The 17,272-nt window shown below is 40.9% G+C and overlaps 1 protein-coding gene across 2 annotated transcripts in view; it reads left to right on the top strand.

The window, feature by feature from the left end:
* Positions 1-17,272, top strand: part of MTR (5-methyltetrahydrofolate-homocysteine methyltransferase) — a 77,998-nt gene that overhangs the window by 9,111 nt on the left and 51,615 nt on the right. For both annotated transcript variants that reach the window (XM_060191941.1, XM_060191942.1), the window contains exons 3-6: positions 2,010-2,099; positions 6,198-6,267; positions 10,998-11,090; positions 12,747-12,853. In XM_060191941.1, coding sequence (XP_060047924.1) covers positions 2,010-2,099; positions 6,198-6,267; positions 10,998-11,090; positions 12,747-12,853 — 360 coding nt within the window. The remainder of the gene's footprint in view (positions 1-2,009; positions 2,100-6,197; positions 6,268-10,997; positions 11,091-12,746; positions 12,854-17,272) is intronic.

Below are 17,272 nucleotides of genomic sequence, written 5' to 3'. Positions count from 1 at the left end.
CTCTTTTTTAAATATTTATTTATTTTCCCTTTTGTTGCCCTTGTTGGTTTTCATTGTTGTTGTAGTTGTTATTGTTGTTGATGTCGTTGTTGTTACATAGGACAGAGAGAAATGGAGAGAGGAGGGGAAGACAGAGAGGGGGAGAGAAAGATAGACACCTGCAGACCTGCTTCACCTCCTGTGAAGTGATCCCCCTTTCCGCCGCAGGTGGGGATCTGGGGGCTCGAACCGGGATCCTTACTCTGGTTCTTGCACTTGGCACCATGTGCGCTTTACCTGCTGCAATACCGCCCAACTCCCAGTTTTATCTTTTATTATTATTATTATTATTAATTATTATTATTATTATTTACTCTTGGGTAGATACAGAGAGAAACTAATATGGGAGGGGGAAGACAGAGATGAAGAGAGACAGAGAAACACCTGCAGACTTACTTCACTGCTTGTGAAACTTTCTCCCCTGCAGGTGGGGACCAGGGACTTGAACCTGGGTCTTTGTGTACTGTAATGTTTGTGCTTAACCAGGTGCGCCACCACTTGGCCCTCAGTTTTATCTTCTAGAGAGTGGCATTATTATAAATGTTTCAGACTCTTTTGTTTTGTCATTGTGGGGACTGTGTTGCTCTGGGCTGACTTGGTCAGATAGAGATGTGTACACAGGGCCTGGTGAGTTCATATGCATATGTTATAATGCACAAGGACCTGGGCTCAAGCCCTCATTCCCACCTGCAGGGAGAAAGCTTCACAAGTGGCGAAGCAGTGCTGCAGGTGTCCCTCTGACTCTCTCCCTCTCTCCCTCCTTCCTCTTGATTTCTGGCTGTCTCTCAAAGATAATAAAAAAATTTTAATTTTTTTTTTAAACATACACACACACACACACACACACACACACACACACACACACACTCTCACACCAACAGCACTAAAGCTTCTCCTGGCGCTATGGGGGTATAGAGACTCAAACCCAGATCATGTGTATTGCCAAGTAGGCACCTTCCCACGTGAACTGTCTCACTGGCCTCAGATCCTTAAAGAAACAGTTGCCTCAACAAGTCACAATGATTGATTCATTGAGAATGTAAGCATGATTCTGCTGGAGTGGTTAAAACGGAGATGAGCCGTAGAATGGGGGTTTGGCTAGGCAACTTGCCTGGGATGGTGCTTGTTTTGCCATGTGCGACCCAACTTCAAGCCCCAGGTATACCACCTGGGAGTACAGTTGCACTGGAGATTTGTCTCGGTCTCTCTCATCATCATCTCTCTCTCTCTGTCTCTTTTCTCTGTCTCTTTCTGAAAAACATTGACTCTGAGTGAAGCCCTGGTAGTGACTTAAGAAGAATATCATAGCTTTCATTTGGAGAAAAACTAAGAATACCTTTCTTTTGGTCAGATTGGGAACGGTACTACTGGAAGACTGAAAATTGACCTTGAAGAGGTTTGGTTATACTGGAAGAATATTATCACCTTCAGTTTTCCTATCGGGGGCCAGCAAAGTAACTCACTTGTTTAGTGTGCTGCTTTGCCATATGCACAGCCCAGGTTTGAGCCTGGCCCCCACCACACTGATAAAACCTTCATGATTATGGACTCTTTCTCACTCTCTCTGCCTCTCTGTCTCTATCTTAGAAAAAGAAAAAAAGGAGTCGGGTGGTAGCTTAGTGGGTTAAGCGCAGGTGGCACAGAGTGCAAGGACTGGCGTAGAATCCCAGTTCGGGCACCCAGCTCCCCACCTACAGGAGAGTCACTTCACAAGTGGTGAAGCAGGTCTGCAGGTGTCTGTCTTTCTCTCCCCTCTCTTCCCCTCCTCTCTCCATTTCTCTCTGTCCTATCCAACAACAACGATGTTATATATATATATATATATATATTTATTTGCATCTCTGGCCTCTTGAGCAGTGCTTGATGTTTAGTAAATGATCAAAAGAAGTTGAAGATGAAATGACACATTTATTGTTGGGACAGCTAATCTAAAATACTTAACCTTCAGCCTTACCATTTCTTCATTGCAGGATTACTTGTTGGCTGGAGCAGATATTATTGAAACAAATACTTTTAGCAGCACTAGTATTGCTCAAGCTGACTATGGCCTTGAACACCTGGTAAGAATTTAATTTTTCAGGGGGCTGGGTAGTGGTACACCTGGTTGAGCAGTTACCTTACCATATGCAGGAAGATCTAGGTATAAGCCATCTTGCTACCTCGCAGGGGGAAGCTTCCCAAGTAGTAAAGCACTGACGTAGATGTCTCTCTTTAGCTCTCTTCCTATCTTCCCATCCTTCTTAGGTTTTCTCTGTCCTAGCAAATTATAACACAATATATATTTAGATTTTATTTATTTTTTTTCCAGGGAGGTGACTTAGTGGGTAGCTTTTGGACTCTCAAGCATGAGGCCCTGAGTTCAATCTCTGGCATCCCCTGTGCCATACGAATGCTCTGATATTCTCTTCCCCCGTCCCCCATCAATATACAAATGAGTATTAACAAAAAAAAAAAAAAGTTAACTTTTCCTTATATCTTGACATATTCTTGAACATTTGATGTATTGGAAATTGCTAGTAAGAGAACCACCGAACAACTCTTTTTTTTTTTTTTTTTTTTTTGCCTCCAGGGTTATCACTGGGGCTTAGTGCCTGCACCACAAATCCACTGCTCCTGGAGGCTATTTTTTCCATTTTGTTGCCGTTGTTGTTGTTGTTGGCTAGGACAGAGAGAAATCGAGAGAGGAAGGCAGAAAGGGGGCCCGGCCCCCTTAAATCTTTGAAAAAAAATTTAAATATATTTATTTATTTATTTATTCCCTTTTGTTGCCCTTGTTGTTTTATTGTTGTAGTTATCGTTGTTGTTGTTGTTGGATAGGACCGGGAGAAATGGAGAGAGATAGGGAAGACGGGGAGAGAAAGATACCTGCAGACCTGCTTCACCACCTGTGAAGTGACTCCCCTGCAAGTGGGGAGCGGGGAGCTTGAACTGGGATCCTTATGCCGGTCCTTGAGCTTTGCACCACCTGTGCTTAACTCGCTGCGCTACCGCCCAACTCCACCCCCCCATTTTTTTTATTACCTTTATTTATTTATTGGATAGAGGCAGCCAGAAGTCAAGAGGGAAGGGTTCAATAGAGAGGACGAGAGACAGAGACACCTGAAGCACCGCTTCACCACTCATCAAGCTTTCCCCCTGCAGGTAGGGACCGCGGACTCAGACCTGGGTCCTTCCACACTGTAACATGTGCACTCAGCTAGGTGCATCACCACCCGGCCCCGAAATCTTTTTTATATATTATTGGATAGAGACAGAGAAATTGAGAGGAGAGGGGGGAGAGAGACAAAGAGACACCTGTAGCCCTGCTTCACCACTTGTGAAGCTTTCCATCTGCAGTTAGGGACCAGGAGCTAGAACCCAGTCCTTGTGCACTGTAATGTGAGTGCTTACCCAGGTGTGCCACCGCCTGGCCCCTCCCAACAAATCTTCAGTCAATCTAATGCCCACTTAGTTATTGTTTGTGGTCAGGTAGGAAAAATATTTTGAATCTATTTCTGTAGTTAAGTCATCTGTCAACTAGCTTCTTTTATGGGCCAGTAGTAGTCAACTAAGAATGACACATACTATGCACTGGCCGTTAATATGGGTAAAATGAGAACTGGGTGGTTGGGCATACACATTGCCATGCACAAGGACCTGGGTTCAAGCCTCCAGTCCCCTTCTGCAGTGGGGAAGCTTCATGAACTTGAAGCAGTGCTACAGTGGTCTCTCTGCCTTTTTATCTCCCTTTCAATTTCTTTCCTGTCAAATGAATAAACTGTAATGATAGTGTATGTATAGTTTTATGAGATCTTGTGAAGTATTGAGTGTCAGAATCTTTTTAAATCCCCAAATTGTTGTCAAAATATGTGTAACAAAATGTACCACCTTAATCATTTTTTATTTTTGTTGCTTTTCCTTCAGGGCTATTTTGGGGGCTCAATGTCTGTTCGACCACTACACCGTTCCTAATGGCTTTTTTTTTTAAATAGAGGGTGAACCAGAGAGATAGGGAGAGAGACAGAGAGGAGGAGAGTTACCCGCAGCACTGCTTCACCCCTCATGAAACTTCCCCCTGAAAGTGGGGACTAGGGTCTTGAACCCGTGTCCTTGGCATCCTTGATCATTTACAATTATAGATTTCAGTGGGATAAAGTTATATTCACATTGTTTTGCTGCCATTGATTCATAGGACTCTCATTTATTTATTTTTATTATCTTTATTTATTTACTGGATAGAGACAGCCAGAAATCAAGAGGAAAGGCAGTGGTAGAGAGGAAGAGACAAGAGAGACACCTGCAGCCCTGCTTTACCACTTGTGAAGTTTCCCCTTGCAGGCGGGAACTGGGGGCTTGAACCCAGGTCCTTATGCATTGTAACATGTGTGTTCAACCAGGTGTGCCACCATCTGGCCCCTTATTTATTTATTTATTAATAGCACACTGCTTAGCTCACCTTAATAATGGTGTAGGAGACTGAATCTGGGACTTTGGAGCCTCAGGCATGAGAGTGTCTTTTGCATAACCATTTTGCTATGAAATATTTACCAAACTGAAAATGTATACCCATTAAACAGTAACTTTCCCATTTCCCTTCCTCTGAAAATCATTTTTTTGTCAAATTTTGCCAGTATTAATTTGATTGCTGTAGGTATCTCTTGTTTGTGATAGACTTACTTCGCTTGATTTAACCTACATTGTATCGTGTGTTGGCATTTTCTTTTTTAAGGCTACATGATGTGTGTGTTTGTGTGTGTGTGTATGTGTGTGTGTGTGTAATCACATTTTGTTCATTTATCTAATTAATTGGGTTGCTTCTGCCTTGGTGCTGTTGTGTATAATAACCTGATGAAACCCCTGCTTTAGTTTCTTTTGAGTATATACCCCAAAGTGAGAGTTACTGCATCATATAGTTTTCTCTAAACTTTGTAGAGAAAACACTGTTTGCCACAGCCTCTACCTACCATTTTATATTTTCATCTATACTGTAGAAGGATTCCAGATTTTCCATATCTTTGCCAACACATAACCATCTTGTTTTGTTTGCTTTTTTTTTTTTTTTGAGGGGATCAAACTGGGAGCATCAGGTATGAAAGCCAGATGCACTATCAATCACAGGACTTAATTCTTTTAAGTTCAACATTCTAGCCATGGTGCCACTTCCTGGACCTACACACTCTAAGTTCTCAGCTCTGTTACTCTAGTTTGAAGTGAATGGGTTTGACTGTATTCCAGTAAAACTTAATTTACAAACACTGGCAGCCAAGTAGTCTAGCCTTGGGAGATAGTTTGCTAACCACTATTCTCGGATACTCAGACTTCTTAATTAGTAGGTATCAGGACCCAAGGCATACTGGATCTTTAACTTAGAAGGAATTTTAGAGTCTGGGACTTCTTTAGTCTGTGGAAGAGCTTTAGGAAGTCTGTGAACCTGTTTAAATGGTAGGCAATACTTTGTATACTTGTATACCTTTCTGTTTATTTATTATTTATTGATTTATGTATTTTACTAGAGGACTGCTCAACTCTGGTTTATGGTGGTACAGGGGATTAAACCTGGGATTTTGGAGCCTCAGGTATGAGAGTCCCTTTGCATAACCATTATGCTATCTCCACTGCCAGCCTTTTATTTTCTAGTGAGAGAGTTCATTATGCTTTATACAAAATTCAGAAAAATTGATTTCAACCATTGTTTGGTATAGGAAGTCAGGGCCTGGAGCCTGGAGGAGGTGCTAAGGGAACTTTCCAAGCAACCAGTAAGAGAACTCAGGCAGCCAGATCCTAGAACTTGGGTTTCCTGTTTCTGAAGCCTGTGCTTCTTTCATTCTATACATTTTTTAAATACTTCAGAATACCTAACTTCACCAGTTTACTGGCTGACATGCCGGTGTCCAGAGATTGCTCTTCTGGACGGTGGGTAAAACCATCTACCTCACGGTTTGGGGAAAAAAGGGTTACACGCAGCTCCCAGAGTCTCCTCTTTTTCCTGCTACCTTCAAGTCCTGGCCGGGCAGTGGGCCTTCTAATTTGATTTCATTCATGACTTAGATGAATTCTCTCTATGTTTCTTTATTGAGTGAAATTGGCTTTCAGAGGGTTATAAATGTCCTATTACATTTATGGAATTACTTAATGTATGGAAAAGAAAGACAAGCTGATGTTTGTGGTTAATGTACCAGGCCTACAAGATGAACAAGTGCTCTGCGACAGTGGCCAGAAAAGCAGCCCAGGAGATTTCTCTCCAGACAGGTAAGGGACCCTTCTTTCTTTAAGGTAGGGACCTTTTATTTATTTTATTTACTTACTTATTATTTTTTTCAAAAGATTTTATTTATTTATTTATTTGAAAGGTAGGAGGAAAGAGAGAAGCAGACATCACTCTGGTACCTGTGCTGCCGGAAGATCAAACATAGGACCTTGTGCTTGAGAGTCCAATACTTTATTCACTGCACCACCTCCCATACCACCCCTTTTATTTTTTAAAATTTTAAATTTTTATTTATAAAAAGGAAACACTGGGGGAGTCGGGCGGTAGTGCGCAAGTGACGCAAAGCGCAAGGACTGGCAGAAGGATTCCCAGTTTGAGCCCCTGGCTCCCCACTTGCAGAGGAGTCGCTTCACAAGCGGTGAAGCAGGTCTGCAGGTGTCTATCTTTCTCTCCCTTCTGTCTTCCCCTCCTCTCTCCATTTCTCTCTGTCCTACCCAACAATGACGACATCAATAACAACAATAACTACAACAACAATAAAAACAAAGGCAACAAAAGGGAAATAAATATTTAAAAAAAAAAAGAAAGAAAAAGAAAACACTGATTAGACCATAGGATAAGAGGGGTTCAATTCCACACAGTTCCCACCACCAGAACTCCGTATCCCATCCCTTCCCCTGATAGTTAATCCTATTTTTTAATCCTCTGGGAGTATTTTTTTAAATCTATTTTTAAAAGATGGTTCCTTTGACATTCTTAACTGTAATGCTTTCCTATTCTTTAACCCTCTGGGAGTATTTTAAAAATATTTTTATATTTTTTTAAGAGATGATTCCTTTGGCATTGTCAACTATAATGTGTTGTCCTTACTGCATTTTTTAAATATTTATTTATTTTCCTTTTTGTTGCCCTTGTTTTTTTAAATATTTATTTATTCCCTTTTGTTGTCCTTTTTTTTTTTATTATTGTTGTAGTTCTTGATGTTGTTGTTGGATAGGACAGAGAGAAATGGAGAGAGGAGGGGAAAACTGAGAGGGGGAGAGAAAGACACCTGCAGACCTGCTTCACCGCTTGTGAAGCAACTCCCCTGCAGGTGGGGCGTCGGGGGCTTGAACCGGGATCCTTATGCTGGTCCTTGTGCTTTGCGCCACCTGTGCTTAACCCGCTATGCTACCACCCAACTCCCCATTTTTTTCTTTAATGACAATTGGATTGCTGGCAGCATTCAGCCACTATATTATCCTTGTTTGTAAGTGAATTCTCTATAGTTTCAATTTCTTTTGAAAGATTTTACTTATTTATTAATGAGAAAGATAGGAAGAGAGAGAGAGAACCAGACATCACTCTGGCACATGTGCTGTGGGGGGATGGGATTCAGGACCTCATGCTTGAGAGTTCGATGCTTTATCCATCTCCTGGGCCACAAAGGAAGCTGAATTTTTTAAAATTTAATTAATTAATTAATTTTTGCCACCAGGGTTAATTCTGGGGGTTTGGTGCCATCATTATGAATATACCACTCCTGGAAGCCATTTTTACCTTACTTGTTTTTTTTTCCTTTCTTGTTTTATTTGACAGAACAGAGAGAATTTCAGAAGGGAAGGGAGAAGAGAGAAAGAGAGAGAGAGAGAGAAAGAGAAAGAGAGACCTGCAGCCCTGCTTCACTGCTTGTGAAGCATCCTGCAGGTAGGGAACGGGGCCTCGAAACCAGATCCTTGAGCAGGTCCCTGCATTTAGTACTGTGTAAGCTTAACTGGGTGTGGTGTGCCACCACCCAGCCCCTTCTCTGTAGTTTCATAATCAAACATTCAGCATCTTCCCGAGTGACTCTCCCGGTGGGCCTTGTGCATAGGGTTTACTTAGGGCTTACTTTGTTTATTGACACTGCTGGGGACGACATTATAATGAAGTAGCTAGGTCCATCACTTAACGTACCTGTTTATTTCTAATGAAAAAGTTTTCTCTTCCTTGGAAAGCACACTGTGACATTAACTAAGCTGCTGACTGTTTTGGTTATTAAAATATTGGATCTTATCTTCTCAATACTGTGCTCATCCTTGTAATTGGCTTATTTAGGTAAAATGGTATTATCTTTGACAATATTCTGTTTCATACCACTAATGTCCTTGATGACTCTGTTTAGCACATGTAAGAGTGTGACATTCAGTTTAATCTTGCTGGGACTTGAACAATGGCTTTCCAGAATAACCAGTCTTCTGGCTGGCTGCCATAGAATACTTGGGTACCAGCTGGCAGGGAGAGAAAGGGATAGAAGAGATTTGTGGAGTTCTGAAGGTTTGGAAATAGGATATTGTCAACAGAAGCAATTGGAAAAACAGAATCGTTAGGAAGTTAGATAACAGCACACTAATGAAGACTGAAAGAATTTTTTTTTTTTTAGATGTTTTATCTATTTATTGCATTGAAGCAAAAAGAAATTGAAGTGAAGGGAAAGATTGATAGATAGGGAGAGCGAAAAACACCTGCAGCACTGCTTCACTTCTTAAAAAGCTTTCCCCCTACTGGGGTTTGAACCTGGGCCCTTGTGCATATTATAACATGTGCTCTCCGTTAGGCCCCCTCACTGGCCTCCTCACTAATATGTGCTCTTGCAGTCTGAGCCTCTGAAGACTAAAACAATTTACAAGAATTTTATTTCTGAAAGATAATGTTTAAGTCTGTGGAAATGCAGACTATTACCCCAGTAGCGTCGTAGGTCAGAGTACATTAAATCAGCTAAAGCATGTCCTTAAAGATAAGGACATTTTTTTGTAATAATTATTGTGTTTTTTTTTAAAGGTGTTACTTTTTATTATTGAGAAAGACAGGAATAGAGAGAGAAAGAACCAGACATCACTCTGGTACATGTGCTGCCAGGGATTGAACTCAGGACCTCAAGCATTAGAGTCTAATGCTTTATCCACTGCGCCACCTCCTGGACCACACATATCTACATTTTTGTTTAGTTTTGGGGAAGATAATGTTTAGACCTGGCTAAGGTGACTTCTTGAGGCTCTGGGGTCTCAGATTCAATCCTTGACACTATAAGCCAGAGAGCAGTGCTTTGCTTTGGTTACAACGACGTATCATGTATATAGTCTGCAACCTGTACCAAGACTGTGTTATTAACTAGTTGTTAATCTACTTCTGTTAAATTGTAAACCACAATCCAGGTTATGGAGTGGTTAGAATCACTGTAGGTAAAGAGCAAGTTAACACCTGACTTCTGTATAAGTAAATGAACTTAAGTCTTCGGTTTTTTTTAGAAGCACCCAGTTTCTACCCTGGAGTAAAAGTTAGTAAATAATTACTGACTAAATTATTAAAGTAAGCTTTGCTCTATTTCATGCTTTAATTTCAGGCTATTCATTTATGTATTTATTTTTTAAAGATTTTATTTATTTATTAATCAGAAACATAGGAGGAGAGAGAAAGAGCCAGACATCACTCTGGTACATGTGCTACCAGGCATTGAACTCAGTACCTCATGCTTAGAGTTCGGTGCTTTATCCACTCCGCCACTTCCCAGACCAGAGCATTGATCCTCTCTGGCTTATGGTGGTTCAGGGGATTGAACCTGGGACTTTGGAGCCTCAGGCACGAGAGTCTCTTTGTGTAACCATTATGCTATCTACCTCCACCCCAGACTTTCCAGTTATTAATCCTGATTTAATATTTCACACCACTAAAGATCCTATTAAATAATTTGGAGAGTATTTCAAGTTAAATGCTATTGTGAGGAACTTTTGCAGGATTTAAGTTCAGGACCATCAGTCTTAAAAATAGCAATAGTTATTTTTATTTGACTGTAGCATGTAGCTATGATGCTATAAAAAGGTTATTTGTGTGCCCTATAGAAATCTTTGGTCCATGGTCCAGGAGGTGGTACATTGATAAAGCTTTGGACTCTCAAGCATGAGGTCCTGAGTTCAATCCCTGGCAGCACATGTACCAGAGTGATGTCTGGCTCTTTCTCTCTCCTCCTATATTTCTCATAAATAAATAAATAAAAAAATCTTAAAAAAAAAAAAAAAAAGAAATCTTTGGTCCACACTCCCAAAGATAAAGAATAGGGACATTTCCAGTGGAGAGAATTGGATATGGCATTCAGGGGGTGGGATTTATATGAATTGTACCCCTCTTATTGCTACAATCATGTTGATCATTATTAAATCACTAATAATAATAAAGAAGTTAAACAATAAGATAACACAAAGCAGAACTTGGACTGGATTTGGTGTATTGCATCAAAGTAAAAGACTGTGGGGGTGGGGAGAAGAGTTCAGGTCCTGGAACATGATGGCAGAGGAGGACCTAGAGGGGGTTGAGTTGTTATATGGAAAACTGAGAAATATTGCATGTGTACATACTATTGTGTTTTACTGTTGACTGTAAACCATTGATCCCCCAATAAAGGAAAAAAAAAGGTTATTTGTTTAAAACCAGACATGTAGAAATTCGGAGTTCTTTTGATTGACCTGGTGATATCAATTAGTATGTGTACATCCCCTGTAATTAAGCATACAGTTCATTAGAACCTATTAATCTGTGAAGTGAGATAAAGAATATGAATAGACTCTTGTCAGTTCAGGAGAGGCCAAATTCTGTTCTCAAACGAATTAAGAAAATATTTATGCTTTGGTGCTTTTTGGATTTCATATATTGAGACAAAGGATTTAGACTTGTGTTATAGGGAAAATTTCATAGCCTTTTGATTCATGATGAAAAGTTGAGCTTTTTAGAGATTTCATATGTTTGCCTTTTCCCAAAGGAATTAAGAGGTTTGTGGCAGGAGCTCTTGGCCCAACTAATAAGACGCTCTCTGTGTCTCCATCTGTGGAAAGACCAGACTACAGAAATATCAGTAAGTATCAAAATATAATCACTGATCTTGGGAAAGAACCTTTGTGTTTCAGAAATCTTTAAATTTGTGAAACAGCCACAAACACAATCTATCTTAGGGTTATTGTGAGCTAGTCCACAGAAAGGGCTTACAGTAGCCTCTGGAATAGAGTAAACATTCAAGTAAAAACTTAACTGAATTTCTATTCAGCTTACTTTCAAGTCTTGCTAGTGTTTCTTTACCAGACATGGAAATAACTAGTCAGAATAGAACTTTAACTGAAGCGTTGGGGCTGGAGCGAGCTTACCAAGTAAAGTGCATACCTTGCTATGCATGCAATCCATGTTCATGCCCTGGCACTTGATGTCGTGCCCCAGTACCAAAGGAAGCTCTTCTCTCTCTCCCCCTCGCACCCTTTACCCCTCCCCCTCCCTCTTTTACCCCTTCTCCTCTTCTTCTCTCTCTCCCTCTTTCCCTCTCCCTCTTCCTCTCTTCTTCCTTTTTCTTTTATAAGACAGAAAAATTGAGAGAGGAAGAGGAGAGAGGGAGAGAGGAAGACAAACACCTGCAGACCTGTTTTACCACTTGTGAAGTGTCCCCTCTGCAGGTGGGGAGAGGGAACTCAACCAGGTGCACTAACTGCCTGGCTCTCCTCGAAATATTTCTAATAAAACTTTAACCTAGGAGTGACTGAGCATTTTTGTTTGAGCCTGAAATCTGACTGGTGATATCAAATGCTATGATTGCAACTTAAAAAAATTTTTTTTTAATTTACTTTTGTTTATTTATTTTTCCCTTTTGTTGCCCTTGTTTTTTATTGTTGTTGTAGTTATTATTGTTGTTGTTACTGATGTCGTCGTTGTTGGGTAGGACAGAGAGAAATGGAGAGAGGAGGGGAAGACGAGGAGAGAAAGATAGACACCTGCAGACCTGCTTCACTGCTTGTGAAGCGACTTCCCTGCAGGTGGGGAGCTGGGGTGGGGGTGGAGCTCGAACTGGTATCCTTATGCCAGTCCTTACGCTGTGCGCCACCTACACTTAACCCGCTGACTCCCTGACTGCAACTTTTTACCACAGTGAGAGTGAGGGGATATGACTTGGCATGTGATGTGTCCAAACCAGAGTGTCAGGTTGTTTTATACTTAATCCTCAAATTCATCCTTTGTTTAGAACAATGTCTAAGAACACAATCTTTTTTTTTTTTTTTAACCAGAGCACTGCTCAGCTCTGGCTTATGGTGGTGCAGGTGATTAAACCTGGGACTTCCGGAGCTTCAGGCATGAGAGTCTGTTTGCATAACCATTATGCTATCTACCCCTGCCCCACAATCTATTTTAAAGATGTTGAATGTAAGGTTCTGGGCTCACATGATTACTCACTCACTCAATTCACTAACTCAACTCACTCACTCACTCACTTTTGGCTCAGAGATGGGAACTGGAGGCTTTGTGGCCAGTGGTTAGGAGCAGCTTTGCTCAGTTACTGATTTAACCTCTATCATTGCCATATTTCTTTATTGTGTTTCTTACAGAAGGTGGCGTTGTCTTGAAAGTATACAGTATAAACCAGCAATGGTCAGTTGATGGATGCTAGACCTCATCTCAGCATGTCCTAACCATTTAGAGGATACTGACGACTGTGATCCTGTGTGATTTCTTTTTCGTTTTCTTTTTGCAGCATTTGATGAACTTGTAGAAGCATACAAAGAACAGGCCAGAGGACTTCTGGATGGTGGGGTTGATATCTTACTTGTCGAAACTATTTTTGATACTGCCAATGCCAAGGTGAGTGAAGGTAATAAAGAAGGCACAGTATTAGGAGGCTGTGACGAACTGCCCAGTCTAGTGAGAAGGCGATAATGTCCATTGCCAGATTTAAGTCAAATGCCCATTTTATTTCAAAATACATATTTTTTCCTGAGGCCAGTAGACTGGTTACACACTCAGTCACGGAGTGTACCATGCACGAAGACCAGGGTCAAGCCCTCAGCTCCCAAGGTGAGGATACCAGGTCGGGGAGGGAGGGGAAAGTTTCATGAACACTGAAGCAGTGCAGCAGGTATCTTTCTTTCTCTCTCACTCTTCTTTTCCTCTCTCTCTTTCTCTCTGTCTCTCTCCAGTTAATAAGTAAAAATGTTAAACAGTTGGTTTTTATCATGAAAGGAGACTTTCACATAAAACTACCACAAACACTTAAGTCTGCAGTATATTTATATAAGCATATACATAGGGAATGTTCATAGATGTATAGAGTGAACAGGAAATCTCCTTCCATATTCTGTTTCCTGAGTATCCAGCTCTCATCCTGGGGACAGCAACCCTTAAGACACTGGGTCTTGACAGATTCTTTGCAAACATAAAAATACACATATACACATAAGCTTGTATTTCTTTTTTTTTAAAAAAAATATATTTTAAACATTTTATTTATTTATGAGAAAGATAGGAGGAGAAAGAACCAGACATCACTCTGACAAATGTGCTGCTGGGGATCAAACTCGGGACCTCATGCTTGAGAGTCCAAAGCTTTACCACTGCGCTACCTCTCGGACCACTCTTTTTTCTTTTTTTTAACCAGAGCACTGCTCAGCATTGGCTTATGGTGGTGCAGGGGATTGAACCTGGGACTTTAGAGCCTCAGGCATGAGAGTCTCTTTGCATAAACATTATGCTATCTACCCCTGCCCCTGCTTGTATTTCTAACATATGTACAAAAGTGCATAGCCTAATGGAATGAGATGTGTGTGTTTGCACAATTTAACTAGATCATCACTTGCCTTGACTGCCTGCCTGCCTGCCTGCCTCCCTTCCTCCCTCCTTCCCTTCCTCCTTCCCTCCCTCCCTCCCTTCCTTCCTTCCTTCCTTCCTTCCTTCCTTCCTTCCTTCCTTCCTTCCTTCCTTTCGTCCTGTTGGGGCTTGGTGCTGATACTTCAAATCTACCACTCCTGACAACCATTTTTCCCTTTCTATTTTATTTGATACAGAGAGAAATTAAGAGGGAAAGGAGTGATAGGATGAGAGATAGTCTCCTGCAGACCTGCTTCACCACTTGTGTAGCATCCCCTACAGGAGGGGAGCGCAGCCTCTGACCTGGGTCCTTGTGCACGGTAATATGTGTGTTCAGGTGGGTGTGCCACCACCTGGCCCCCCTCTAGAAGATGGTCTTCTACTACAAGAGAGATTGGTTAGGTCAGAGGATATATCCACTGTTCTTTTTATGTGTGTGTGTTCACTTTTTATGTTTTTGTCGTGCCTGCATTGTTAATGTTGTTGTTCAGTGTAAAATTACCTTCCTTTAAGATTGTACTGATTTACACTTCTGTCAGTATACTTGACAGTGCACAATGATGCTGTTTTATCGCTTACCCCTCTGCCTTCTATTATAAAACTTAAAAAAAAATTCCCCCGTAGGAGTCCGGTGGTAGCGCAGTGGGTTAAACGCAGGTGGCGCAAAGCACAAGGACAGGTGTAAGGATCTTGGTTCAAGTCCCCAGCTCCCCACCTGCAGGGGAGTTGCTTCACAGGTGGTGAAGGAGGTTTGCAGGTGTCTATCTTTCTCTCCCCCTCTCTGTCTTCCCCTCCTCTCTTCATTTCTCTCTGTCCTATCCAACAACGACAACATCAACAACAACAACAATAGTAGCTACAACAATAAAACAACAAGGGCAACAAAAGGGAATAAAAAAAAAAAAACCCTCAATATGATAGGTGAAAAATGCTACCTCAGTATAGGTTTTTAAATATTTATTTATTTTTATATTTTATTTTTATATATATATTCTTTAAATATTTATTTATTTATTTATTTATTTATTTATCCAGACACTGCTCAGCTGTGGTTATGGTGATGAGGGATGGAGGGGAGTTGAATATGAATTTTTTTTTTTTTTAGTCTCAGACAGTAGTCTTTGCATAACTTTTCTGTTTCTCTTGCCCTCACTGTAGTTCTAAAATAATTATTATTATTTACTATAAAGTAACATCACATTTTGGCTTTATAACTCCTAAGATTCTTTTATTCTGGGAGTCAGGCAGTAGTGTAGTGCAGTGGGTTAAGCACACATGTCGTGAATTGCAAGGACCAGCACAGGGATCCCAGTTTAAGCCCCCAGCCCCCACCTGCAGGGGGGGTTGCTTCACAAGCAGTGAAGCAGGTCTGCAGGTGTCTTATCTTTCTCTCCCCTTTTCTGTCTTCCCCTTTCAGTTTCTCTCTATTCTGTCCCCCTCCCCCTCCCCCTCTCCCTCTCCCTCCCTCCCTCTCTCCCTCTCTCTTCCATCCCCCTCCCTTCCTTCCTCTTTCCCTCTTCTTGCCTCCCTCCCGACTCTATTCCCCTTTTTCTCTCAATGTCTGTATCCAAAATAAATATGTAAAATAATTTTTAAAAGATATATGTGAAATGGGATCCAGGTCTTCTTTTGAAAAGAGTCACAGTATTGTTTAGATTAGGAATGAAGTTGTATAATAACAGGGTAAAGCACTCAGGGTTTTAGTTTGTTCAGTTTTTAGGTTTTAGAATATGTCGCATAATTCAATTCTTTTTAAAAAATTTTTTTTATTTATAAAAAGGAAACATTGACTAAACCATAGGATAAGAGAGGTACAACTCCACACAATTCCCGCCACCAGAACTCTGTATCCCATCCCCTCCTCTGATAGCTTTCCTATTCTTTAACCCTCTGGGAGTATGGACCCAGGGTCATTGTGGGATGCAGAAGGTGGAAGGTCTGGCTTCTGTAATTGCTTCCCCGCTGAACATGGGCATTGACAGGTCCATTCATACTCCGCTGTCTCTCTCTTTCCCTAGTGGGGCGGGGCTCTGGGGAAGCAGACACATTGGTGGGTTCTTCTGTTCAGGGAAGTCTGGTCGGCATCATGCTAGCATCTAGAACCTGGTGGTTGAAAAGAGAGTTAGTTAAAGTACAAAGCCAAACAATTTGTTTATCAGTCATGGACCTAAAGGCTGGAATAGTGCAGGTGAAGAGTTGGGGGGTTCTCCATTTTGTAGATAGCTAGTAGGCATATTTTAGTTGTATTCCAAAGGGCCTGTGGCTATATTAGTTTCTCTTTTTTTTTTTCTTTTTCGTTTTTCCTTTGAGCCTGAAATCTGATATGCAGGTGGATCCAGGTTATTGTCTAGAGAGATGATGTCATGGCTGGAAAAAGGACTAGAAAACTGGATCAGGGAAGAGAGTAGCTCCCTAATATGGGAAAGGGGTATAAATATTGTTGACTGTAAACTCCATCGATTTGATGTGATCTGGGGCCCATCGTAATTTAATTCTCATAGAGGGATTGGTTTTCCTCGTGCTGCGTCTAGAATTTATTTTGGAGTGAAGAACAGGGCAGAGATTTAGCTACTGTTTTCCTCAAAGGTTACCTACTTTTCCTAACATAGTCTGTTAAACATTGTATTGGTTTCCAAAGATAGGACTGTTACCCATATCATCCTAAATTCAGGAGTGTGTCTGCGTCTATTCTAGTTCAGTAGTCTGTCTGCTGGCATCTCGCTACTGTTCTGCTGTTTGCCATGACTTTATAATTAAAGTACGTTTAAATAACCGGTAGGTTTTTCATCTGCCTCTCTCCCCTCTCAGAACTCTCTTTGTTTGTTAGACATATTATATCCGTAAAATTTTTAGGATTAGTTTTCATGGAGACACACACACACACAAACACACACACACACACACACACACCCCACCACCACCACCACCACCATCATAGTGAAGGTATACATTAATTATAGGTTATATTCTTATATTCAGAAAACTAATTATGAAAATATATACATTTTGGGACTCAAGTATAATAATAAAAAGGAAGAGAAGGCCAGTTGCCTGGAACTTCATAAAACATGAATAGTACAGTCACAGTATGGGGTGTGTACTGTACATTTACATCCCCTTCCAGGCTCACACTCTTTATTATGCAGTGATACATACTGGGTTCTTAACAGTGCATATAACCAGATGTCGATGTCAGGCATTCTTCCTTATCTAGTTTAAGTTTTGACTGACAGTAAATAGAGGAGTCCTTCAGTTCCTTCTCAAAGTTCTTGGGTGAACTTTGAGGTAGTATTGATTTTGTCTTAATGTATATACCGTGTTAACACTTGAGAAAAGGATGCCAGTTGTACATGATATTGAGGACGGGTTTCTTTTCAGGGACCATAATCTGTATCTTATTTAAACAGATCTTGGAAA

This window comes from Erinaceus europaeus, chromosome 6, assembly GCF_950295315.1.
Source record: "Erinaceus europaeus chromosome 6, mEriEur2.1, whole genome shotgun sequence".
Taxonomy (NCBI): Eukaryota; Metazoa; Chordata; class Mammalia; order Eulipotyphla; family Erinaceidae; genus Erinaceus; species Erinaceus europaeus.
Note: the sequence above shows the minus strand (reverse complement) of the source record. Positions and strands in the feature narration are given on the sequence as shown.